Genomic DNA, 26,986 nt, shown 5'->3' on the forward strand with positions numbered 1-26,986 from the left:
ATAAAATAAAAAGGATGAGTTTGAGTTGTGCCACGGTATTTGAACTTTGCTCGTGGAAAAATTTTAAAACCGTTTGAAACATGAATTATTTTACTTGTATTTTTAGCATGTTTGTAAGGCACTTCAAGAGCTATATAGGGTTAACTGTTCAGCCGAAGATGTTTTCAACTTGGATTCTAGCACCGAGGAAAAATTTAGCCGCCATCTAATATTTCAGCTCCATGATGTGGCATTTAAAGATAACATTCATGTTGGTAAGTACACCGTTTTTTAAAAAGTCAAGGAATTCTAGTAAAATGTCATATTTTCCTTTACCTCTTAAAGTTTTGTAAATACTTGCCAGCTTTTAGGGTTCTTACCTATCCTGAATAACGAAATGTGGCTTTTCACATCCTCAGGATCTCCTTTAGTTCTAGACCTACCTTCCTGTTCTAGACACATTTTAGACACATTAACCTCCTCAGGATATCCTTGGCATTAGTGCCTCTTGCTAGACATTTTGGGGTGGCCGTCCGTTGCCTGGGACTGGTTTCTGCTACAACAGGAGTCCTTTCAGAACTTTTCTGGGTAATGCATTGGAGGCCTAATTCAGGTCTTATCTGTGATGCCTCAGATCTGTATCTGTCCTTCACTTCAGCCTTGCCTTAGTCTTCGTTTTCGGTACATGAGGACGAGGCTGGGGCTCCAGGCCACGTCCCAAGAGGCTTTTTTATTGGTTGCTGCTCCAGGCGGACCCTCAAGATTGGGAAGGTGTCTACGTATGGAAGCCTGAGAGTGCAAGGGGGGTGTGTGTCTGGGACTGGATGTTTAGAGACACAGGCCCAGGTATAAAATGAAGTCAGTCTATAGAGGAACAAATTAGGCAGGGGGAAACACTGAAAACCAAGGTCTGAATAGAAGCCCCGGTCCTGAGTGTTTCTCAAAGCAGCAATAGAGCTAGTATTTCGAGGCCTAAATGGCAGATGATTAACTGAAGTTCACGTAATAGGTAATCTGTTTCAGAACTACAGGTGTCTGATCGTTTAGGGGCACCTAGAATAAAAGGCATGAGCATAGTCACTCGAGGACTGGCATAGAAGTCAGGAACCTAACTCAGATTAGATCAAAGCTGGGTCACGGTGACCTCGTTTGCTATGTATGAGGGGCTCCTATTATCTCCCCGTTTTCCGTTGCATAGTTGGACATTCCATCTCTTTCTTTCAGCCCTCAGGTATTAATAATTGTAGAATCTATCCTTGTCCCTCTGTTCACTCTGTCCGTAACCTTGGCGATCATCTACTGTCATGGCTTTGATTACCATCTATGTGTTGATGACTCTTAAGTCTTCATCTTCAGCCGAGATTGTCCTCTTTGATGCCAGACCCTATAAAGCCAGCTGCCTATTAAACATTCCCTTGTAGATATGTCACACCCATCATCCCTAAACCGGACTCCTCATTTTTCTCCTAAATTTGCCCTTTTCCCCTGTGATCTATGTACCAGTGAGTAGTATCTACCGTCTACCCAACTACCCAAGTGAAAATGTTGGTGTCATCTTTGAGCTCTGTTTTCTCTCCATACTTACCTAGCGAGCTGGAGTGATCTGATTCTACCACTTGGATGCTTCAGACCCTTCAAGGATTGCTCGATGCCATCAGGATGACTTCTAGATGTCTTCCTTTACACAGAGCCCCACTGTGCTCTAGCCTCCTCTCATACCACGTGACCCTTGGAGTGTAAACCCCGACAGTGTTTGGTTTTGTTGTAATGCAACTGCCTGACTTAAGCTTTGATTCCTGAGGCTCCCATTTCAAAGTGGCATCCATTTCAAAGACCGCTATCTCAATAGCACTCCCCAGACTGAGACGCTTTTGATTCAGAAATCTTGGTTGATTTCATTAACTGACACTTTGGGCCACTAGTTTTCTCTTCCTTGCTTTAAATTCCTGCTCTTTTATTTTTTACATTAAAAAAAAAAAAGTTTATTTATTTATTTGAGAGAGAGCATGTGTGAGCAGGGGAGGTGCAGAGAGAGAAGGAGAGAGAGAATTCCTAAGCAGGCTCTGCGCTGTCAGTATGGAGCCTGACATGGGGCTTGATCCCACAAACCCTGAGATCAAGAACTGAGCCGAAATCGAAGGTTGGACATTTAACTGATTGAGCCACCCAGGTGCCCCTGCTCTTATACTTTATATTCACTAACAAGGTGTGAGCCTGGGAAACCCTAGGCCTCTGCCCCCAAGCCCAGTAAAAGCAGAAACCCCTTGCCTGTGCATGCTTTCTCCACCTTGCTGTGTGGCCCCAGGTGTCGTGGGCAGTTTTCAGATCTTGAAAGTAATAGACCTTTATTTTTTTTCAAAGTTTCTTGATAGTTGTTACCGAAAGGCGTCTTGCAGTCGTAACAAGAACCCCAAGCCCAGTCCAAGCACAACATTTGTTGTTGATGAAAGGCTGAGACCGGCACAGAACAGCCCTTCTCACTCTGACCTTTACTTAGCTCCTGCGGGGGCCACATTTTCTCAAGTCCCTGTGCCTTTGCACATTTTGATGCTGCTGTCTGAAATGACATACTCCAATTATGTGGTCTCTTAAGACCCAGTGTAGATATCATCAGATGAGAAGCCATGCCTGTCACATCTGAAACGCTGAGGCTCTGGGTTGTAGAGAGCCCAGTGCTTATCACATTCACCACTTCCTCATGTAATTTTCTGTCGTCTTTATGTTTCACTGAATGTCTCCTTAGGGCAGGGACTGCTTGTTTTTTCTTTTTCTTTTTCTTTTTTTTTAATTTATTTTGAGAGAGAGAGAGAGTGCGCACACGCATGCACACAAGTGGGGGAGGGGCAGAGGGAGAGAGAATCCCAAGCAGGCTCCAGCTGTCAGCTTGGGGCCCGATGTGGGGCTTGAACTCACGAACTGTGAGATCATGACCTGAGCAGAAACCAAGAGTTGGACACTTAACCTGCTGAACCACCCAGGCGCCCCAAGGACTGTTTCTTATTCACTGTTTATTTCCAGAGCTCGTACATAATCATATCTTTATCAATATTTGTCGTCTAGTAGTAGCAGCCGCAGCAATAAAACAGAAGTAGGCATTTGATAAGTATTTGCCGAATGAAAAACTATTCAGTGGGCTCTACGGTCAGGGTGTGGGGGCAGAGCCTTCAGCAAGATATTTCCTTGATTCTATGGACTCCTCGTAGTCTGCTCCACGGCTCCCAGCCACAAGGCTAAAAGTGGAGATTGGTTGCTAGGGAAGAAGGGAGAGTAGAAATTTGTCAGGTAATTAGCAGTCGCTGCTACAGATGTCTTCTGAAAGCAGATTGCCTTCAAGCTGGCTTTAAACCTGATTCCGTGGCATAAACTAAGTAAAAAGTGCTTTACACAGAACAGCGTACACAAAAGTGTGGAGGTACAAGTTTGAGGCTACCTTGGGGGGCAGAGGGGGTCTGAAGCTCCTTTTCTCTGAAATTATGAACTGCCAGAACCAGAGATGCAGGGATGAAGAAATGAGTCCAAACTTTGCCCTTCATTTCCCATCCCTCCATGGATGTTTTGGTGACATTTCTAGTTCCTATTGTTAGCCTTTTGGAAAGTAGAATTAGAGTGAGTGTAAAAGAGCACAGAATGTTTGCAAAATGTGTAAATTTGGTCTGCCTAAACTACACCTCTGCCAGCCTGCCATAGGACCCGGAATTCCTATGATCGACACGTTCTTTTGAGTTATTCCCAGCCAGTAAAATTCCTGTCCCCATAGTAATGATGAGGGCGAGGGTGATAAGATTGGGGAAGGGAAGGGGCGCCTGGGTGGCGCAGTCGGTTAAGCGTCCGACTTCAGCCAGGTCACGATCTCGCGGTCCGTGAGTTCGAGCCCCGCGTCAGGCTCTGGGCTGATGGCTCGGAGCCTGGAGCCTGTTTCCGATTCTGTGTCTCCCTCTCTCTCTGCCCCTCCCCCGTTCATGCTCTGTCTCTCTCTGTCCCAAAAATAAATAAAAAATGTTAAAAAAAAAAAAAAAAGACTGGGGAAGGGAAGTAGAAAGCAGAGTAGTTGCTGGAAGCCTGTGTTGGAATTCATGCTGGTGATACTGTCCTTGTATCCTGGCCACGTTAGCTCCCTGCCAAAGGTTTTTAAAGGCCTACCTGGCCTGCTTAGCGCTCCCTTTGCAAGTCGTTCTAGAACCATGCCTTGCGTCAAGTAGATGTTATCTTACATTTCCAGGAACATTAACTTTATTAGTTTATGTTTGTACTGCTTTGTTGTTTTTTGATACATTGTGATTTCTTTTTACTCGGTGTTTACCCTTATTTGCCTCATTCCAGAGATAATCACATGTGTATATCATTGCAAGGATCAGATGCTTTTGCTTTCATTTTGATGTATAGTACTGGATTTGTTTCATTGAGTAGAGAGTAAATCATTAATTTGGAGAAAGAGAATTTTGAATTCAGAGCATGTGTGTTACATGATTTAAGGGTAAATAAAGTGACAGACCCAGACGATACCAATATTAGAAATTAAATTTGTTTTCTTAAAACACTGCCTTTCTCCAGTATTCGTGTACATGAAACACCTTAACCAAGTTATTGCTTGATTTTATGGTATAAATAACATACAAGAGTTAAAGAAGTTCTAGATTTGCCATATCATCTTTTCTAGGTAGAGATAGGGCCGCTAATGGTTAGAGCTCTTTGTGGCACCTGGGTGGCTCAGTCGGGTAAGCATCCGACTGTTGATTTCCGCTCAGGTCATGCTCTCCTGGTTCGTTGGATCAAGCCCCACATTGGGCTCTGCGCTGATAGCACAGAGCCTTCTCGGGATATTCTTTCTCTCCCTCCTTCTTTCTCTCTCTATCTCAAAAAAAAAAAAAAACTTAAAAAAATAGAGCCCTTAGAGTAAGTATTGAAATATATGTATTTAATTGCTTTCGATCTGGATTTTACTTATGATGCCATAGCCCGTCCAGTGACCAGTTATAGGGAGAAGCCGGAGGAGCAGCGACTTTGGAACCGCTGGCTGCAAATGTCACGATTCTTAGGACATATCATGACAGGTAAAGGAGAGAGCGTGAGCTCCAGAGAAGTTTGCTGACATCCTGACTCAAGGAGAGTGCGGCAGAGGTTCTCAGGGTATTTCTGGGCATTATCTTGGCAGCACTGTTTATGCATAAAAACCTTCCTTCCATTCTTTAATCCGTCGACGGTCAAGATAAGTTCTACTCAATTTGTATTAGTAAAAGTAGGGCTGGGACGCCTGGGTGGCTCAGTCAGTTAAGCGTCCGACTTTGGCTCAGATCAGGATCTCATGGTTGGTGGGTTTGAGTGGGGGTTGGTGGGGTTGGGCTCTGCGCTGACAGTTCAGAGACTGAATAAACATTAAAAAAAAGTTTTTTAAAAAAGTGGTGCTTTCTTGGTGACAGTACGTTAGGCTCAGGCTCATGCTAGCAACATCAACACATCTTCTCAAACTGACCTTCCCTTCTAAGATGATCTGTTTATTGTAAGTGACATCACGCTACCCTGTCGGTGGGAATCGAAAAAGTAGAAGATTGCATAAAGAGGAAGGAAGTAACGAGAGAAGCATGTTACAGTTGGTAATAACAACTCAGTTTTAAAACCAGAAGTAAAAAAAAAGCCTTACTGTATAAAATTGTCATGTGGAGATTTGTGCCTAGATCTTATACTTTGTGGAAAAGCAGAATTAGATTAATCATAATACTTTTTTTTTTTTAGGTAATTTTGTGAGAAAAATATTGCAGCCTGCTTTTCACTTAATTGCCAGTGAAGACGATAGTATTTCAGAGAAAACGGGCCATGGGTTTTCCCATTTTTCTGAAACCCCAATTAAACAAGGAATTTCCTTTGGCGAAATGTCCCCAGATCAGGATGGAGGAGAGAGCTGGACGTTGAATTCAAAGGAGCTGGAGAGGCTGGGGTCAGCCAAGCAAAGCAGTCCTGATCTTTCGTTTTTAGTTGTGAGGAATAACACAGGAGAAAAGCAACTTTTTGTAGACCTGGGTAAGTAAAGCTGGCAGCTGTCCGTTGGACTGTCCCTTTGTACTCCTCTGAGAGACCAGTCGGTGCCCACTTGTCACTCTGCTTGGGATTCTTGCTACTGCCACTGCTCCATGGTGACCGTAGAATCACCAGCAGACTGTGATCAGTGAGCTAAGGTGCTGGAACTCTGCCTGGCTTCCATTCAGAGATCGTAGAGAGGCCCCGTGGGACAAAAGCCCCGGACCGGCCTGAGTTCCAAAAAGAAAATGGTTGTGGCTGCCGCTACTTCTGAAATGTCTAGAGACTTGTGTCAGGAGAGTCTTAATAGGGGACAGTTGCCCCAGCACTCTCCAGCACCGGTGAGAAGTTTCATAAGATGAGATAAACGTTAGAGCGCCTGGGTGGCTCAGTCAGTTGAGCGTCTGACTCTCGGTTTTGACTCTGGTCATGATCTCGCAGTTTCGCGGGTTCGAGCCCTGCATCGGGCTCCACGCTGCCAGTGGGGAATCTGCTTGGGATTCTGTGTCTCCCTCTCTCTCTCTCTGTCCCTCCCCTACTTGCACTGCCGTGTCTGTCTCTCTCAAAATAAGTAAATAAACTTAAAAAAAAAGTTAAAAACAGACACAATATAAAAATGGTACTTTTATGTGGCAAAATGAGGCGGTTGTTTTCTCCACTGAAGAGCTTTGCCGTTAGTGGCAGCGGCCATTTCTTCAGCCTCCTAACTGTGGTCAAACTAGCAGCTGCTTTAACTGTGCTCTCTCCTACCCTACTTGCTTCTGGTCGGTGAACCTGAAGGTGTATGAAGCACGGGGCGAGACTGCAGTCTGTTTAGGTAACACATAGGCCGATCGGGACCCATTCAGCCAGCTCCAGTCTGGTGAAAGAAGCCTCATTTAAAAAAAAAATTTTTTTTAATGTTGATTTATTTTTGAGAGACAGAGACAGAGTGCAAGCAGGGGAGGGGCCAAGAGAAAGGGAGACACAGAATCCGAAGCAGGCTCCAGGCTCTGAGCTGTCAGCACGGAGCCCGACGGCGGGGGGGGGGGGGGGGGGGGGGAGCCCAAACCCACCAGCCAGGGAGATCATGACCTGAGCCCAAGTCGGACACTTCGGTGACTGAGCCACCCAAGCCTCATTTTTCTATTGTGGCCTCCGCTTGCGATTCGAAAGCCGTGAAGAGCACGTTTATGCGTTGCGTGTCAGAGCAACCGTGAGAGCTGCAGTGTCCACGGGCTGAGGGAAGTTAGGTTTGACTTGTAGGCAGGATTATCAAGGCAGCCAGGCCAAGAGGGGGGCAGTGTCTTGATGCATTCCATATCTCTCTGGCTACCCTGACAGCCGAGCGCCCAAATTTGGAAATACAGTCAGATAAGGGCAATGCCCTGGTTCGGGTGTGAACAGGCACGAGTTGGGAGTAGAGGGGCATTCTTCCAAATGACAAGTTTTGTCTTGTTAGCAGACTGTTCTCTCCAGGTCGTGCTAGCGTGCAGTCAAATAGGGGAGACCGCCGAACAGGAAGTGACTCGGGGCGGGGGTGGGGGGTGCGGGTGCGGCATAGCTGATCTCTGTGCTCCACCTCTACCCCAGGAAAAGACACAAACAGAATACCCCAGTTTGTGACAGCCTTAAAAGTTAGTTTCCTGAACTAGCAAGGAAATTTCTGCGATCTGCTCGAAAGAAATATTTCAGGCCTCTGCCTAGAATTATTGATGCAGCAAAGAGGACATTCCTTAAGGCATCTTTTGAAAGGTCAGAGATGTAATAGTAAGCTTTTGAGGAAACTTTTTTATTGAAGTATAACATTCAGAGCCACGAGTGATTGGTGAGTGCCCAGGTCAATGGATTATCACCAAATGAACATACCCTTCTCACCACACCACCCTAGGCAAGAAATAGAAGGTTACTGGGATTCCAGAACCTCCTCTAGGTTTCTTCTAGGAAGTACCCTTCCTCCTCCCCACAGGTAACCAGTAATCCATCCTCTAACACTGTAGATTAGTTTTGCCTATTTCCGAACTTTTTAAAAAATGCTTATTTATTTTGAGGGCGAGAACACGCTCGATAGGGGAGGGGCAGAGAGAGAGGGGCAGGGAAAGAATCCTGTGAGTGGGGGCTCGAACTCACGAACTGTGAGATCATGACCTGAGCCAAAATCAAGAGTCAGATGCTTAACTGACTGAGCCACCCAGGCACCCCTGAAATTCTTATTATTGGAATCGTAGTACTTATGGCTTGCCTTTTCACTCTCTTATTGGTGTCTTTGATGAACAAAAGTACCTTTAAATAGTGGTAGTCTGATTTATCAAATGTTTTCCTCTTAGTGCTTCTTGTATCTTGTTAAATCTTTTGCCATCTCCAGTTATGAAGATATGCTCCTAGTTACCTTCTAGAAGACTTATATTTTTACCTTTTATGCTTAGATCTACAATTCACTTGGAATGGATTTTTGCTTATCGTGTGAGGAGGAGTCAAGATTGTGTTTTTTCTTCCTGTATGAACATCTGTTTGTCTCAACACTCTTTGTTGAAATAACCGTCCTTTACCTAAAAGGACATCTTTGTCATAAGTCAAGCGTCTATCTATGTCTGGTCTTCTTCTGGACTATGTTCTGCTCCATTGTTGTATTGATCTATTTTTGTGCCAGTACCACTACTATCTTCATGTTGCTTTTTTATTTATTTTTTTTTTAATTAAAAAAATTTTTTTATTAGAGAGTGTATGCTAGTGGAGGAGAGGAGGAGAGAGAGAATCTTAAGTAGGCTGCATGCTCAGCGCAGAGCCTGATGTGGAGCTCAATCCCACAACCCTGGGATCACGACGTGAGCCAAAATCGAAAGTCAGATGGATGCTCAACTGCCTGAACCACCCAGGTGCCCCTTAATGTGCCTTCTTAAAAAGTCTTGCTGTCCAGTAGAGTAAGTCCACCATCTTTGTTCTTTGAAATTTCTTGGCTGTTCTTGACCGTTTGCACTTCCATTTAAATTTTAAAATCACTCTATCAGGTTACGTGCGCACGTGTGCGCACGCGCACACACACACACACACAGCTAGAATTCTGATTTAGTTTGCATTGAGTCTATTGATCAACATTGACATTTTTACAATATTTAGTGTTCCGATTCATGAGCGTGGTTAGTCATTCCACTAACATCGATGTTCTCTAATTTCTCTCAGTGTTTTATAATTTTCTGAATAGAGAACTTGTACATCTTAGATTTATTCTAGATATTTGATTTTTTTTTTTTTTTTTTTTTTTTTTTTTTTTTTTTTGCTTAAACAACAAACATTTATTTCTCACAGTAGCAAGATTGGGGTACCAGTGTGGGTGGCTTCTGGTGAAGGTCCTGTTCCTGGTGTATGGATCCCTGTCTTCTCATTGTAGCCTTCCATAGCGGAGAGAGAGCAGTGCTTGATTTTTTGATGTCTCCCTTCTTTGAGATTTTGGCACTAGAAAACCTCACTGCCTTAGCAGGTCTTCAGTAGTCTCAAACTTTTTTTCCTAATGGATTTCCCCAGGTTTTCTATGTATTTACAATAGGAGGGTTACCCACAAATTGAACAGAATTCGATTTCTGTTTCTGGATGTGGCATTCTTCCAGGCCAACTCTACTTTATTTTAATTTATACATTGATTTTATTTTGTTTACAGCTGGTAGAAAATAATTCTTATTCTCATTTTTATTTTTGTTGACATGAAAGTGATTTTTTTTCACCCTCATTTTTTTTTTTTTTTTTTTAACGTTTATTTATTTTTGAGACAGTGAGAGACAGAGCATGAACGGGGGAGGGTCAGAGAGAGGGAGACACAGAATCCGAAATAGGCTCCAGGCTCCGAGCTGTCAGCACAGAGCCCGACGAGGGGCTCGAACTCACGGACCGTGAGATCATGACCTGAGCCGAAGTCGGCCACTCAACCGACTGAGCCACCCAGGCGCCCCTGCTTTTATGGTGTTTAAGTATGTTCCTTCTATCCTGACTTTCTTGAGGGTTTTTATTAAGAAAGGATGCTGTATTTTGTCAAATGCTTTTTTCTGCATCTATTGACAGGATCATATGGTTCTTTTCTTTTGTTAATGTGATGTATTACATTGATTTGTGAATACTGAACCAGCCTTGCAGCCTGGGAATGAATCCCACTTGATCATGGTGAATAATTCTTTTTATATGCTGTTGAATTAGATTTGCTAGTATCCTGTTGAGAATTTTTGCATTCATACTCATCAGGGATATTGGCTTGTAGTTCTCTCTTTTTGCTGGGTCTCTGGTTTGGGAATCAAAGTAATGCTGGCTTTATAGAATGAGTCCGGAAGTTTTCCTTCCATTTCTAGTTTTTGGAACAGCTTGAGAAGGATAGGTATTAACTCTGCTTTAAATGTCTGGTAGAATTCCTCAGGGAAGCCATCTGGTCCAGGACTCTTACTTGTTGGGAGATTCTTGATAACTGTTTCAATTTCTTCACTAGTTATGGGTCTGTTCAAAGTTTCTGTTTCTTCTCATTTGAGTTTTGGTAGTGTGTGGGTGTTTAGGAATTTATCCATTTCTTCCAGGTTGTCCAGTTTGTTGGCATATAATTTTTCATAGTATTCCCTGATAATTGCTTGTATTTCTGAGGGACTGGTTGTAATAAATCCATTTTCATTTGTGATTTTATCTATTTGGGTCTTCACTATTTTCTTTTCGAGAAGCCTGTCTGCCCACTTTTTAATTAGGTTTCCTTTTTCTCTTGAGTTGTAGGAGTTCTTTATATATCTTGGCTAGTAACATCTAATCAGATCTATAATTTGCAAGTATTTTTTCCCATTCAGCATGTAACCTTACTTTTGTTGATGATTTTCTTTCTCTGCAGGAACTTTTTACTTTGATGTAGTCCTGCTTATTTATTTTTGCTTTTGTTGCCTTTGCTGTTGGTGTCAAATTTAAAACACCATTGCTGGGGTGCCTGGGTGGGTGGCTCAGTCAGTTGAACGTCCGGCTCTTGATTTTGGCTCAGGTCATGATCCCAGGGTTGTGGGATTGAGTCCCACACTGGGCTCTGTGCTGAGCATACAGCCTGCTTAAGATACATTCTCTCGCTCTCTCTCTCTCTCCCCCTCTCTTTCTCTCTCTCCCCCTCTCTTTCTCTCTCTCCCCCTCTCTTTCTCTCTCTCCCCCTCTCTTTCTCTCTCTCCCCCTCTCTTTCTCTCTCTCCCCCTCTCTTTCTCTCTCTCCCTCTCTCTTTCTCTCTCTCCCTCTCTCTTTCTCTCTCTCCCTCTCTCTTTCTCTCTCTCCCCCTCTCTTTCTCTCTGTCCTCCTCTGCCCCTCTGTCCTGCTCGAGTTCTCGGTTTCTCTCTAAAATAAAAAACAAAAACAAATAAAAACAAACCACACCGTCGCCAAGATCCAAAACCACCGGTTTTCTAAGACTTTTATGGTTTCAGGTCTTATATTCACGTCTGTAATTCATTTCAAATTAATTTATGGATATGATGTGCAAAAGTAGTACAGTTTTATTATTTTGCATGTGGCTTCCTGGTTGCCCATCTCATTTTATTGGAGAGACTGTTCTTTCTCTATTGTATATTCTTGGCTCCTTTGCTGTAAATTAAATGAACATATACATACACGGCTTTATTTTCTTGCTTTCTGTTGTGTTCCATTGATTTCTGTGCCTGTTTTTATTGCTGATATCATACTGTTTCGATAAGTATGGCAGTGTGATATACTTTGAAATCAGGAAACATGCTGCCTCCAGGTTTGTTCTCTGCCTGCGTTGCTTTGGCCATTCGGGATCTCTTGTAGTTCCATTCAAATTTTAGAATCCTGTGTTCAGGTCTGTGAACAGTGTCACTGAAATTTTGATAGCGTCGGCACCAAATCGTAAATTGCCCCAGGTATTATGGACATCTTAACAGTATTTGTCCAGTCCGTGAGCCTGGAATATCTTTCCGTTTCTTTGTGTCATCTTCAACTGCTTTCATGAGTGTTTTATACTTTTCAGAGTACAAGTCTTTCACCTCCTTGGTTACATTTATTCCTGGGTATTTTACTCTTTCCAATGCAATTATAAATGGGATTGTTTCTTTTTTTTCTTTTTTTAATGGGATTGTTTCTCAATTTCTTTTCCCGATAGTTTGTTAGTGGTTGTACAGAAATGCAGCAGATTGCTATACAGTTGATTTTGTATCCTGCAACTTGACTGATAATAGTTGTAACAATTTTTTTGGTGGAGTCTTTGGAATATTCTACATAATATGTTTCTATACATACACATCTGCAAATAGTGACCGTTTCACTTCTTCCTTTCCAATTTGGATGCCTTTTATTCCTTTTCTTGCCTACTTGCTCTGGCTAGGACATCTAATACCATGTTGGTAAAAGTGATGAGAGTGGGTGTTCTTATTCCTGATTTTAGAGGAAAAGCTTTCAGCTTTTCACCACCGAGTGGGATGTTAACTATGGGTGTGTCATAAATAGACTTTATTATGTTGAAGTACGTTTCCTGTATACCCATTCTGTTGAGAGTTTTTATCATAGGTATAAAATACTTTGAGTATTTTATCATAAGTGATGTTGAATTTTGTCAGATGCTTTTTCTGTATCTATTGAGATAGTCATTTTTTTTTTTTTTTTGTTTTGTTTTGCTTGTTTGTTTTACAAGAGAAGTCTACACCTTTACCTATTTACTTTTCAGTAAGTTTAAATCCTTGAGGGGTAGAACATCACATGTATTCTGTGGCCAATGACTTTAGCAGGAAGGTTGCTTTGGAATTTGCCACGAGCCATATGCCGCCGTGTGTGTCCATGAGCATGTTACTTTTCTCCAGAATACTCTAGTTTTGTTCAATTTGCCACCAGGAGTCATCGTGTTGTTCTTTGCTTTGTACACATAAGCCTAGATAGAATTCATTTCATCTAGAGCATAAACACCTTCACTTTTAAGAAGAGCTGTGTTCCAGAGACCCTCTGGTTCTGGAGACCTCGCTTACAGACAGCAAAAATGGCCTTGGATCACAGCCTTCTAGACGTATTTGTCTTTTAAATTTTTTTTTTTTTTAATGTTTATTTATTTTTGAGACAGAGAGAGACAGAGCATGAACGGGGGAGGGGCAGAGAGAGAGGGAGACACAGAATCGGAAGCAGGCTCCAGGCTCTGAGCCATCAGCCCAGAGCCCGACGCGGGGCTCGAACTCACGGACCGTGAGATCGTGACCTGAGCCGAAGTCGGACGCTTCACCGACTCAGCCACCCAGGCGCCCCTAGATGTATTTGTCTTTTTAGGAGTCCTGTTCCCAGCCAGACTCCACAGGTTCCAAGGTGGCGGAAAGAGCAAGATGATCATTTGGTTTTTATGAAGCCACTCTGCTTTTATGAAAGACCTACATTAGTATGATAATAGCTTTTTCCATAAGAGTGGAAATCCTCTTTGGAATCTTACAGGTAGTGAAAACAGGTAGTAATATAGGTCTTTCATAAAAGCAAAGTGTTGTAATGTGAACTTTCAGAAAGTGGGGAGATACCTGTATTGTTGAATTTGGTTTGCTGTTACTTTGTTTTCTTATTGATTTAGTTATTTTCTTGATGACTTTTATATCTGTGTTCATCAGGGATATTGACCTGTAATTTTCTTTCTTGTGCCCCTGTTTATTTTTGGTGTCATGGTAATGCTGGCTGTGTAAAGTGAGTTTGAAGTGTCTATTTTTGGGAATAATTTGAGAAGGGGAACATATTATTCTTTAAATGTTTGGTAGAATTTACCTTTAAATCAATCTATTCCTGGGCTTTTGTTTGTTGGGAGGTTTTTGTTTACTGATTCACTCTCCTTACTAGTCATCAGGCTATTTTCGATTCATGATTCATCCTTGGAAGGTTATATATTTTTTTTAAGTTTTTATTTTTTTAATGTTTTATTTTTGAGAGAGAGAGCGCGAGCACGAGCATGAGCTGGGGAAGGGCAGAGAGAGAAAGAGACACAGGATCTGAAGCAGGCTCCAGACTCTAAGCTGTCAGCACAGAGCCTGACGCGGGGCTCAAACCCAGAAGCTGAGATCATGACCTGACCCAAAGTTGGACACTTAACTGACTGAGCCACACAGGCGCCCTGGAAGGTTATGTTTCTGGGAAGTTGTGCATTTCTCCCAGGTTTCCCGATTTGTTGGAGTGTAATTTCTCATAGTAGTTTGTTATGATCCTTTGTATTTCTGCAGTATCACTTGTAATGTGATGAATCACTTTCATTTCTGATCTTGTTTTAGTCCTCTCTTTCCTTGGTGAGTCTAGCTAAAGGTTTGTCCATTTCATTTATCTTTTAAAACAACCACCTCTTGCTTTCATTGATTTTTTTTTTTTCCTGTTGTTTTTTAAAGTCTCCATTTCATTTAGTTCTGCTTTGATCTTTATTATTTCCTTTCTTCTACTAACTTTGGGTTTATTTGCTGTTCCTTTCCTAGTTTCTTGAGAAATAAAGGTGTTTGAGATTTTTCTTTTTTCTTGATGTAGGTATTTGTCATTGTAAACTTCTCTCTCAGAATTGCTGTTTGCTGCATCTCATAGGTTTAGATTTGTTTTATTTTTTTTTTTTTAATTTGGCTCAAGGTCTTTTGATTTCTTCTTTTTCAGTAGCATGTTGTTTACCCTCCATATGTTTGTAAATTTTCCAATTTTCTTCTTATAATTGATTTCTAATTTCACAGTATTGTGGTCAAAAAAGATGCTCAATGTGATTTCAATCTTAAATTTATTAGGACTTATTTTGTAGCCTATCATGTGATCTGTTCTGGAGAATGTTCCCTATGTACTTGAGAAGAATGTATTCTGTTGCTTTTGAATGGAATGTTCTATATATATTGTTATTCCCATCTGGTCTAACATGTCATTGAAGGTTGATGTTTTCTTATCATTGATTTTCTGTCGGGATGATCTATCCATGGGTATAAGTGGGGTACTAAAGTCCCCTGCTGTTATATTTCTATTTCTCCCTTGAGGTCTGTTAATCTTTGATTTCTATTTTTTAGGTGCTTCTGCATTGGTGCCTAAATATTTGTAAATGTTATATCCTCTTTTTGTATTGACCCTTTTATCGTTATGTAATGCCTTTCTTTGTCTCTTATGCAGTCTTTGTATTGAAGTCTTTGTGTTTTGTCTGACATAAGTATGGCTACCCCAGCTTTTGGCTTCCATTTGCATGCCACATCCTTTTCCATCCATTCCTTCACTTTCAGTCTGTGTCCGTATGTCTGAAATGAGTCTCTTCTAGGGACCGTATAGATGGCCGTTGTTTTCTTTTGTCCTTTCAGATACTCTTTTGATTGGTAAATTTCATCCATTTAAAATAATTATCGATAGGTACGTACTTATAGCCATTTTGTTCATTATTTTCTGGCTGTTTTTTAGTTCTTTTTCTTTCTACTTCTCTTGCTTTCTTCCTTTGTGGTTTGATGACATTTTTAGTAGTATGCTTCCTTTCTCGTTAGCTTTTGTGTATCTGCTAAAGGTGTTTGTTTTGTGGTTACTGTCAGGATTACCTATAACAGCTTATATTTATAATAATCTATTTCAAGTTTATAACAACTTAAGTGTGAACCCATTCTTTTTTTTTTTTTTTAGTTTTATTTATTTTGAGGGAGAGCGTGTGTGTGTGTGTGTGAGAGAGAGAGAGAGAGGCAGAGAGAGAGGGAAAGGAAGACTCCTAAGCAGGCTCTACATTATCAGTACAGGGCTGTACTGGGGCTCCATCCCACAAACTGTGAGATGAAGCTGTGACCTGAGCTGAAATCAAGAATTGACCGCTTCGCTGACTGAGCCACCCAGGCGCCCGCGTGTGAATGCATTCCAAAGCTGAACATTTTTACTCTTGCCTCCCATGTTTTACGTTTTGCATGTCACGTGCACTTTTTTTTTATATTATATGAAATTTATTGTCAAATTAGTTTCCATACAACACCCAGTGCTCATCCCAAAAGATGCCCTCTTCAATGCCCTTCACCTACCCTCCCTTCCCTCCCACCCCCCATCAACCCTCAGTTTGTTCTCAGTTTTTAAAGAGTCTCTTATGCTTTGACTCTCTCTCCCACTCTAACCTCTTTGTTTTCTTTTCTTTTTTTCCTTCCCCTCTCCCATGGGTTTCTGTTAAGTTTCTCAGGATCCACATAAGAGTGAAAACATATGGTATCTGTCTTTCTCTGTATGGCTTATTTTACTTAGTATAAGACTCTCCAGTTCCATCCACGTTGCTACAAAGGGCCATATTTCATTCTTTCTCTTTGCCACGTAGTACTCCATTGTGTATATAAACCACAATTTCCTTATCCATTCATCAGTTGATGGACATTTAGGCTTTTTCCACAATTTGGCTATTGTTGAGAGTGCTGCTGTAAACATTGGGGTACAAGTGCCCCTCTGCATCAGCACTCCTGTATCCCTTGGGTAAATTCCTAGCAGTGCTACTGCTGGGTCATAGGGTAGGTCTATTTTTAATTTTTTGAGGAACCTCCATACTATTTTCCAGAGTGGCTGCACCAGTTTGCATTCCCACCAGCAGTGCAAGAGGGCTCCCGTTTCTCCACATCCTCACCAGCATCTATAGTCTCCTGATTTGTTCATTTTGGCCACTCTGACTGGCGTGAGGTGATATCTGAGTGTGGTTTTGATTTGTATTTCCCTGATGAGGAGCAATGTTGAGCATCTTTTCATGTGCCTGTTGGCCATCTGGATGTCTTCTTTAGAGAAGTGTCTATTCATGTTTTCTGCCCATTTCTTCACTGGATTATTTGGTTTTTGGGTGTGGAGTTTGGTGAGCTCTTTATAGATTTTGGATACTAGCCCTTTGTCTGATAGGTCATTCGCAAATATCTTCTCCCATTCCGTTGGTTGCCTTTTAGTTTTGTTTCCTTTGCTGTGCAGAAGCTTTTTGTCTTCATGAGGTCCCAGTAGTTCATTTTTGCTTTTAATTCCCTTGCCTTTGGGGATGTGTCGAGTAGGAAATTGCTGCGGCTGAGGTCAGAGAGGTCTTTTCCTGCTTTCTCCTCTAGTGTTTTGATGGTTTCCTGTCTCACATTCAGGTCCTTTATCCATTTTGAGTTTGTTTTTGTGAATGGTGTAAGAAAGTGGTCTAGTTTCAACCTTCTGCATGTTGCTGTCCAGTTCTCCCAGTACCATTTGTTAAAGAGACTGTCTTTTTTCCATTGGATATTCTTTCCTGCTTTGTCAAAGATGAGTTGGCCATACGTTTGTGGGTCTAGTTCTGGGGTTTCTATTCTATTCCATTGGTCTATGTGTCTGTTTTTGTGCCAATACCATGCTGTCTTGATGATGACAGCTTTGTAGTAAAGGCTAAAGTCTGGGATTGTGATGCCTCCTGCTTTGGTCTTCTTCTTCAAAATTACTTTGGCTATTTGGGGCCTTTTGTGGTTCCATATGAATTTTAGGATTGCTTGTTCTAGCTTCAAGAAGAATGCTGGTGCAATTTTGATTGGGATTGCATTGAATGTGTAGATAGCTTTGGGTAGTATTGACATTTAAACAATATTTATTCTTCCAACCCATGAGCATCATGTGCACTTTGAATATGTTCTTCTGGCCTGTAGCATTTCTGCTGAAAAATGTGCTCATAGTCACATGGGGTTTTCCTTGTATGTAACAAGGTTTTTTTTCTTTTTGTTTGTTTGTTTTTTCTTGTTGCCTTTAAGGTTCTCTCTCTCTCTTTTTTTTTTTTTTTTTTTTTTTAAACTTCTGACATTTTATAATGTGTCTTAGTGTGGGGTCTCTGCATTTATTTCATTTAGAACTCGCTGTCCTTCCTGGATCTGTAGGTCTTTCCTTACCCAGGTTATTGAAGTTTTTAGTTACTATTTCTTCAAATAAGTTTTCTGGCCCTTTCTCCTTCTGGGATTCATTTAATGTGAACGTTGGCCTGCTTGGTGTTGTCTTCTAAGCCTCTTAAGCTGTCTTCACTTTATTTCATTCTTTTCTCTTTTTGCTGCTCTGCCGGGTGAGTTCCTCTATCCTGTCTTTGAATTCATTGATCCTGCTTCATCTAGTTAGCTGTTGAACCTCCACAGTGTATTTTTCACATCAGTTTTTGCATTTTCAGCCCTGTGACTTCTGTTGGGTACTTTCTTCTATTTTCTTTTTGTTGAGTTCTCACTGTGTTATCCATTCTTCTCCCGAATTTGGTGAACATCTTTATGACCATTAGTTTGAATTCTTTATCAGATAAATTCCTTATCTCCATTTCACAAAGGTTTTTAAAGAGTTTTAAATTGCTTTTTTGTTTGGAACTTGGTCCTTTGTTCTTCATTTTGCTTGACTCTGTTTGTTTCCCTGCATTGGGTGAACTAGCATCCTTAGGAGTCTTGAAGAGTTGGCCTGAGAAGGAGATGAAATCTGTCCTTCAACCCTGTCCTAGCTCTTGGTTGTTTCTCAAACTTTTGTAATTTTCCAAGCAGCCAATTTTATTTTTAATAGCTCCCAGTACTTCGGGGTGTTCCAGGACCAGTTAATGTCCCAAAGGGGAGGATCTCATTTAACAACACCTAGATTCAGGCTGATTGGAAGCCAGACCCTCAGGCAACAGCTTGCTTGCTTGCTTGCTTTTTTTTTTTTTTTTTTTAATGGTTATTTATTTATTTTGAGAGAGAACGCTTGAGTGGGGTAGGGGCAGAGAGAGGGAGACAGAGAGAATCCACACTGGTGGCTTGGAGCCTGACACGGGTCTTGAACTCATGAACCGTGAGACCATGACCTGAGCTGAAACCAAGAGTCAGATGCTTAACCTACTGAGCCACCCAGATGCCCCATGGCGGCAGCTTTTAAGGAATGGAGAGCATGTGCGGTTGTATTGGACTACAAGCGTAAGTCCCGCTGACCAGCACAGCCAGGTCATATGGAGGTGCCCACGGTGGCAGTTGTAGAAATCAGGACTTGTTGAGCATGGAACCTTCTTTCTGAGAGATCCTGGGGAGCGATTGTGAGGTAGAAGGAGAGTACACAGATCGCGTCCTCTGGCTACGTTCCTCGCGAGCAGCTCTGTAGCTTCTAGATGTATGCCAAACTTGAAGGCTGCCCCTCAGGCTGAAGCTCCGGGACAAGCAGTTAGGCGTCTTTCCCAGAAAGGCTGGGGGTGTTTCAATCCGCTGTCCGTGCGGTGCACCGGTGGTGGTCGCCATCTCAGAACTGTCTCCCTGACCGTTCCAGTCCCATGACCCCCGGGGCCGGGTGATTGAGGGTTAGGCCCTGGGAGGCGGCTATGAAAAGCAGGGTACCAGAGGTCAAAACTGGGGCACCAGACACATACAGAAGCTCCCCTCTGACAGATGCTGGTGCTGTGAGACACAGCAAAAGCCAGGAGGAGAATGGCGCCCACCCTCCAAGGTCTCAGGAAAGGTTTCCAATTAGCCCCTGGATGTGTGTTCAGTTAGGCTCCTGTGAGGAGAAGCTGGCAGGCTCTTGTACAGAGGGACTGAGCTGACTGAGCTCCTGGGTCTGTCGCCTCACTGTGCCCTAGGGACGCCCGCTGCTTAAGAACCCTTTCTCCATTGGTGACAGTTCTGTAGGACCTGTGAGGGTAAGTCCCACCGGCCAGCAGAGCCAGGTGACAGGAGTCCCCAGGCTGCAACTGCGAAAATCAGGGCACCAAGCAAAGGGCATAAGCTCCTTTCTGGAAGATACCAGTGAGCTGGAGTGAGGCAGAGGGAGAGTGCAAAAATTAGGTCCCCTGGACTCCATTCCCTGAGAGCCCTTCTGTAGGCCCCTGGGAGTGTGCCACAGCAGAAGCCTGCCCCTCAGGCACACGCATTCGGCCTGTCAGAAACTGGGGATGGGTTTCGGTCTGCTCTCAGTGCCATGGCCTGGGAGTGGTGGTCTACCGAGAACTGTGCCTCCAGTTGTTAGAGTCCTGTGGACCCAGGAACGCAAGGCACCCTGGCCTTTGAAGCCAGGTGATCAAGGGGGTTACCTGACAAACGGTTTGGCCGATGTAAAAGTGCGGCACCGGATGCGAGTAGACGCTTTCCCCCCGCAGATACTGGTGGTCTGGAGCACGGCAGGCGGGGGGCCAAAGATTGTGTCCCCCGGCTGGAGGGGGGCAGAGGGGCTTGCAAAGATGGCACTCGCTGGAAAGGGGGGGAGGAAGGAGAAAAGATGGCGCCCGCCGGATTTAGCAAAGCAGAGAAGATGGCACCGGCCACCTCCATCTCTGAAGAAGATCTCTCAGTCCAACGCTTGAAAGTTTGGAAATGAGCCTCTTTCACATAAACCCTGGGTGCTTTTCGGAGAGCTGCTTCTGCACTCGGCCCTGGGGTGAGTGAGTCTGCACGCAGGCCCCGAAGGAGTCTTTCTTCCCTAGTTCGCCACGGCCCGCAAGTCTCCTAGGCCCCAGCCCGGCTGGTCTTCAAAGCCATATGTTCCTGGGGCTCATCTCCTAGGCTCAGGTCTTAAACGTTGGGCTGTGAGGTGTGTGAGGTCTGACTCCTCTGCCTTTCAGGGAGAAGCTCCGGGTTTGAATTCCCTCCCAATGGTGGGGGTGGGGCTTGCGGTGAGGTTGTCTCAGCCTCTCCTACCTGCCTTGACGGGCTGTCCGACTCCTTCCTCCACGCGGAAGGAGTCAGTTAGCCAGTTTTTAGGCTGTTTTTCAGAGGAGATTGTTCCATATATAGCTACAGATTTGGGGTGTTCACCCGAGGAGGTGAGTTCAGGCTCTTCCAACGTTGCCACGTTGGACCAGAAGCACTGGTTTCCCTAAGAACGCCATACAAAAGGAACCTAATGTTTGCTGACTATAAAACCAAATGGCTGAAAACGTGCGTTCGTAATTATTCTTATTAACTTTTGACATAGGAGTTTATACAAGAAATAGAAACTTTCGGCTGTATAAATCATCGAAGATAGGGAAGCACGTGGCTTTGGAGATTGCTGAAGATAACAAGTTTTTTCCTAAACGTTCGGAGACTGTATCTGAAGAAAATCAATGTTTCCTGTCTTCTTTGGTCAGCAATGTCAGGTAGATAGTATATAGTACCAACATTCAAACTGTTGCATATTCGTGAATGCTTATTAAGCAGTGAACAGCATTGGATAGTACTATAATGTGAGTTGGGTAAATTCATTCAAACTTAAGGAAAAGGAAGTTCTCAAAACTCTAGGGTAACGTATTTTTATAAAGAAGAAAATTAAAACTGTTCCATGTGCAAATAGAGTTACTGTTAATATCTACTTTTCATATATGCATGTTCATACATACTTATATACGTCCTTCATTCAAAAAATAGTTGAGATCATTATTTATGTGGTTATATCTGTTGTTTTATCCACTCGACATTATATCATGAATATCTTCCAAGGTAGTAATTTGCAACAGTTAGTTGTAATGAAAACTTAAAATTTGTTTTAATGTTTGTGTGTTCTTGAGAGAAAGACAGCACACAAACTGGAGGGGGGCAGAGAGAGAGGGAGACCCAGAATCCGAAGCAGGCTCCAGGCTTGGAGCTGACTGCCCAGAGCCCCACGCGGGGCTCGAACTCACAAGCTGTGAGATCCTGACCTGAGCTGAAGTCGGGTGCTTAACCAACTGAGTTACATTTGTCAGAAGTAATGTCAGGGTCTTAGTTTCCTTACCTTTAAAATGGAAATAATATGGGGCGCCTGGGTGGCTCAGTCGGTTGGGCGTCCGACTTCAGCTCAGGTCACGATCTCGCGGTCCGTGAGTTCGAGCCCCGCGTCAGGTTCTGGGCTGATGGCTCAGAACCTGGAGCCTGTTTCCGATTCTGTGTCTCCCCCTCTCTCTTTGCCCCTCCCCCGTTCATGCTATGTCTCTCTCTGTATCAAAAATAAATAAATGTTAAAATTTTTTTTTTTAAATAAAATGGAAATAATATTAACACCTATCTTAGGGAGTTGTGAAGGTTAAATGAGGGAAGAGGTACACACAAAATTATAGCTGGGCCTGGCACGCGATGTCTGCTGGGTAAGTGTTAGTTGTTAGCAGCTGTTCCTGAGATTCTGGAAGTACAGTGGTAAGTGTAAGAATTGTATCACGGTGGTTGGCATAGGAGTGGCCTCTAATACAGCCTGAAGTCATCTCCTGATTACCAAATCCTATTTCTTTTGTAGTTTCGGTATTAATTTCATACAAGTGGAGAGTTCTTCTACTCAATGGGGTTTCCTTAATTTTCTTTTGTGTAGCCAAGTAAATAAGTATTTCTCTTCCTGAAATGAAGCCTAAATTCTTTATGGCTATGAGTCTGTCTTTCAGTTAACTTTAATTCATTTCTTCCTTTGTTCTCATCCCTCCTTCCTTCTTTTTTTTCACGCTTTTCAAATTATTTTCAGACTTATTCACACTTTTCAAACCATTGTAACAAAAATGTCAAAGGCTCTGTATGTTTGGAGAATAGAATTGTACTTCATTCTATACCTTCAGCAGTCCCAGAGTCCTCTGGTTCACTCTGTGGTTGAAGAAAGTATTTTAATTTTTAAAAATTTATTTTAGAGAGAGAGAGAGAGAGAGAGAGGGAGGTGGAGAGGGGCAGAGGGAGAGAGAGCGAGAATCCCAAGCAGGTTCCACGCTCAGTTGCTCAGTGCAGAGCCTGATGCAAGGCTTGATCCCACGACCTGGATCATGAACTGAGCCAAAATCAAGAGTCAAGAGTCAGATGCTCAATTGACTGAGCCACCCAGGCAGCCCAAAGAAAGTATTTTAAGTGACCACCAAACCACTCTTTTCTATATGGATAGGACTGGTGTTTTTGTAAGCAAATGTGGCTTGATTGCCCTAGAACAATTAGCTGTTGAACAAAGGATTTTAATGTGGAACTATTTGAAATTCAGTCTCCTTTCCCTAGCCATGTCTCTTTAATTCTTACATAATGTTAACTGTTTCTTTCACCTATTTTCTTCAGATTCTCAGACACTTTACGAATTCTGACATGTGACACATCTCAAAATAAAGAAAAACGCATTGAATGTTTTAGCAGCACCAACACTAAAGGTAATTCTAAGAGAACAATTTCGTATGAAAATTTAAGGATACAAAGTCTGTTTTGCCTTGAAGATTTTAAATCTTCAGTATTCATATCTACTGATCATTTATTATTTTTTTTAGACTTTATTTATTTAGAGAGAGAGCTATTAGGGGAGGGGCAGATAGAGGGGGAGAGAGAGAATCCCAGCAGGTTCTGCACCAATGAGGGGCTTGAACTCATGAGCCATGAGATCATATCCTGAGATGAAACCAAGAATCAGACACTCAACCAACTGAGCCACACAGGTGCCTCAGTATCTACTGATCCTTTAAAACAACTTAGTTTCTATCCAAAAGGGAAAAAGTGTAAAGAAAAGATATTTATATTTTTTATTTTTTAAATTTTTATTATTTTTTTAAATTTTAATGTTTATTTTTTGAGAAAGAGAGTGTGAGCAGGGGAGGAGTAGAGAGAGGGAGACACAGAATCTGAAGCAGGCTCCAGGTGCTAAGCTGTCAGCACAGAGCCTGACATGGGGCTTGAATTCATGAACTGTGAGATCATGACCTGAGCAGAAGTTGGATGTTTAACTGACTGAGCCACCCAGGCTCCCCAAGAAAAGATAATTTTTAAAGTGTATTCACTAATTTTCATCATATGATGGTTTGGGGGCCAGGAAATGGGAAAATAGAGTAGCTTGTTGGTAGAAATAAACCATTATTAAAAGAAAAACCTAGGGGGGCCTGGGTGGCTCAGTCGGTTAAGCATATGACCTCGGCTCAGGTCATGATCTCACAGTCTGTGACCTTGAGTCCCATGTCCGGCTCTGTGCTGACAGCTCAGAGCCTGGAGCCTGCTTCAGGTTCTGTGTCTCCCTCTCTCTCTGCCCCTCCCCTGCTCACACTGTCTCAAAAATAAAAAGAAAAAAAAGAAAAATCTAAAAGTCCTCTTCCCTTCTGTCCACAACCTAAGATGGGTAGCCACCATCAGTTTCCATGGAACCCCGTGGAGCTTTCCCTTGCATTTCCCTGTTCTTTTAATGACTGCATGGTTTTCACGCATGTCCTTCATTTTTATATTGAAAAACATAGAGGTTTTTTTCTAGGATTTCGTATATTCTCCTATAAACAATTTTGTAAATGCATTTTGGATTATCATTATTTATAGCAGTGAAAAACTGGAAACAAATCTAAATGTAAAACAAAATGGCATTGGTTACCTCCTATAACATACTCTATAACCAATTTATAAAATTTATAAAAACCAATATAACATGGGAAATGTCCATTTATAAGAGAAAAAGTAGACTCTGAAATTGGGAGGTATGAATACAGCTTCATTAAAAACATGAATAACATTTTCTTATGCTTATTTTCTTCTTGTTTAACAGTTATTTCTAGATACTGATTTGGAGTTTATTTCTCTCATTTCTGCTTTAATATATTTTCCAAAGTTTCTCCAATTATGTATATTATTTTTGTAAGTGAAATATAGGCATTGTTTATTTGCACACTTTTTTTAAAAAAGGGTATTTATTTTGAGAATGGGAGGGAGAGAGAGAGTGAACACCTGCGAGTCCGTCGCTTAACCGACTGAGCCACCCAGGTGCCCCTATTTATTTATTTAGAGTCAGAGAACACAGTGGGGGAGAGGGGCAGAGGGAGAGAGAGGGAGGAAGTCTGTAATCAGCCTTCACTCTCAGAGCAGAGCCTGACTCAGGGCTTGATTCCACGACCCTGGGATCATGACCTGAGCCAACATCAAGAGTCAGACACTCAACCGACTGACCCACCCCGGCGCCCCAATATAGGCTTTATTTTAAGAAAAGTAGATAATTCTGTGTTTAAAAATGAAGTGAGATTTTAAGTAAATGATTGTAAATTATCCCAGTAGATTCTTAGATACAAGATATAACCAAATTGTCAGAGCCCTACGGCTGAAGGTCCCGGGAGAGCACACCTGCAGTGAACCAGTGGCGTGTGTTATGTGTGGAAAACACGTACCACCGGGATCTGTGGGGGCAGCTCAGTAAAAGGGTGTTAGAAACGACTTCTAGGATTCAGGCTTGAGTTGGGTGTTTTGAGGAGTGTCCAAGGCAGCGTGGATTTGTTTTCAGCTGGGTGCTGTCGGAGACAATTCTGCGATTGACTATCTTCATAAAGTTTATCTAGAAGGAAGGCAGACTACAGTGGGACTAAAGCTAGAATTGGCAAAGCAGCCCCCGTTATGAATAAGATGGGTGGCGTTTAGTCATTTTTGTGGTTTGGAAATAGTTCGTGTTTTGTTTGTGATTGCAGAGCGCTCTTATTTTTGTCTTGAATCATCTTGGCCACAGAGTGACCTTATGTGATGTTGAAATTCTGTGAAATGGTTACTCATCAGCAGGAAAATACAGGGCTGAGCCGTGTGTGCCCAGCCTGTTTGTCACAACACCACGGCCGAGCTGATAGGAGTAGGCCAGCTCCGGGGTGTAAGGGGTTGCTTTTGTCTTTGTAAGAATGAAGAAAGCAATCAGAATGATTATAGGTGCTTCTTGTGAAAATTAGTTAACATTGGACTTAATTGAGAGGTTTGAATATTACTTACTTGTAGGATAAGCCAGAACCCATGACTGACTAAAAGACAAATGGAGAAATGGGAGGGTGGGGGGGGGGGGCGGGGGGGGGGTCCTGGAGAGTTTCCGAAACGTGTAATTGCACTAAAGAACAACTTAAAATGTAACTCTTCAGCTTTTAGCCACTTTAATTATAATGAATTTTTCTCTCTGTTGCAGCAGAAAACATCGAGGGTTTTCATTGTTCGCCCTACCCTGAAATCGATCAATTTGTTCTTTCTTTGGTGAATAAAAATGGCATTCAAGGAGGTAAAGATAATCTTATTCCTTATTCACTGTAATATGATGGAGTTGTAATAGCTTCAGAAACATTATTTGCATTTTAGGAATTCGGCGTTGGAGCTACTTTTTCCCAGAAGAGTTACTGGTTTATGATATTTGTAAATATCGCTGGTGTGAAAACATCAGAAGAGCGCACAAGAGCAATAATATCATGTAGGTAAATGTTGTTTATTGAGTTCCATGTATTTAACCAACGTTACATTTTAAATTTTTATAATTTCTACAGTTGAGAATATAAACATGATTTTGTTCTTATAATGAATGTAGTTACATCAGATACTGTATTTGGCTTATGTTTGAAAATATTTAATCTGACCAACTTAATTATCACCTTAGCACATGTCATTTTCATCTGTACTTTATTTGGTAAAATAATCCATTAGATAGTATAATCTTGAGAAGGGTAAGGTAGAATTGAGTGGGGCTAGAAAGAAATTAGAGGCAGTAGACAGGAGAAAGGAAGTATCTCTCCCTTGTCTGTTTCCATTGGTCCTTGACATGTTATGGAGTAAATTGAAATCAAGCAAACTTGGGTGAAAAGGAGACTGTTCGGTGCTAAGAGTTGGAATTGTTGGAACATGCACGCCCTGTTTTAGGAGTTTTCTGTAAAATCCCCCTGGCAAAAGGAGAGGGAGTGAAGGATGAAGTGAAACCACAAATAGAATTTTAGATAATACAGGGGCACCTGGGTGTCTGTTGGTTCAGCATCTGACTCACGATTTCAGCTCTGGTCATGATCTTGCGGTTCGTTCGTTTGAGCCCCGCATTGGGCCCTACACTGACAATGAGGACCCTGCTTGGGATTCTCTGTCTCTCTTTGTTCCTCCCCCACTTGTGCATGCTCTCTGTCTCTCTCTGTCTCCGTCTCTCTCGCTCAAAATAAATAAACTTAAAAAAAAAGAATTTTAGACAATACAACGGTATGGTTAGAATAGGGATAAGACAGAAACCCAGCAGTTACTGGTTATGATATGGGAAGTTTTGCTGTGTTTTATGTTTAACACAAAGCTGAGACTTCTGTATATCAAGTGTAAATAGCACGTGTGCCAGACATGAGAAAAGACTGTGAAGTTCTGCTAGGAAGCTAGCGAATACATTGGGTAGCATGACTCAGTGCTATACTTACATATGTAGGTTAACCCAGTTAAAAAATAATAACATTTCAAAAAATATATGCTCA

At 42.3% G+C, this 26,986-nt stretch overlaps 1 protein-coding gene across 7 annotated transcripts in view; it reads left to right on the forward strand.

The window, feature by feature from the left end:
• The window catches only part of PRIMPOL (primase and DNA directed polymerase), a 53,283-nt gene that overhangs the window by 18,400 nt on the left and 7,897 nt on the right, over positions 1-26,986 (forward strand). For 5 of the 7 annotated variants that reach the window (XM_053900835.1, XM_053900836.1, XM_053900837.1 and 2 more), the window contains 6 exons: positions 107-254; positions 5,710-5,994; positions 20,788-20,950; positions 22,848-22,936; positions 25,684-25,773; positions 25,851-25,959. In XM_053900835.1, coding sequence (XP_053756810.1) covers positions 107-254; positions 5,710-5,994; positions 20,788-20,950; positions 22,848-22,936; positions 25,684-25,773; positions 25,851-25,959 — 884 coding nt within the window. The remainder of the gene's footprint in view (positions 1-106; positions 255-5,709; positions 5,995-20,787; positions 20,951-22,847; positions 22,937-25,683; positions 25,774-25,850; positions 25,960-26,986) is intronic. The other 2 variants (XM_053900839.1, XM_053900840.1) reach the window with 2 other exon arrangements.

The sequence above is a fragment of the Panthera pardus genome, unplaced genomic scaffold (genome assembly GCF_024362965.1).
Source record: "Panthera pardus isolate Hobbes unplaced genomic scaffold, ASM2436296v1 HiC_scaffold_13, whole genome shotgun sequence".
In the NCBI taxonomy this organism is placed as follows: Eukaryota; Metazoa; Chordata; class Mammalia; order Carnivora; family Felidae; genus Panthera; species Panthera pardus.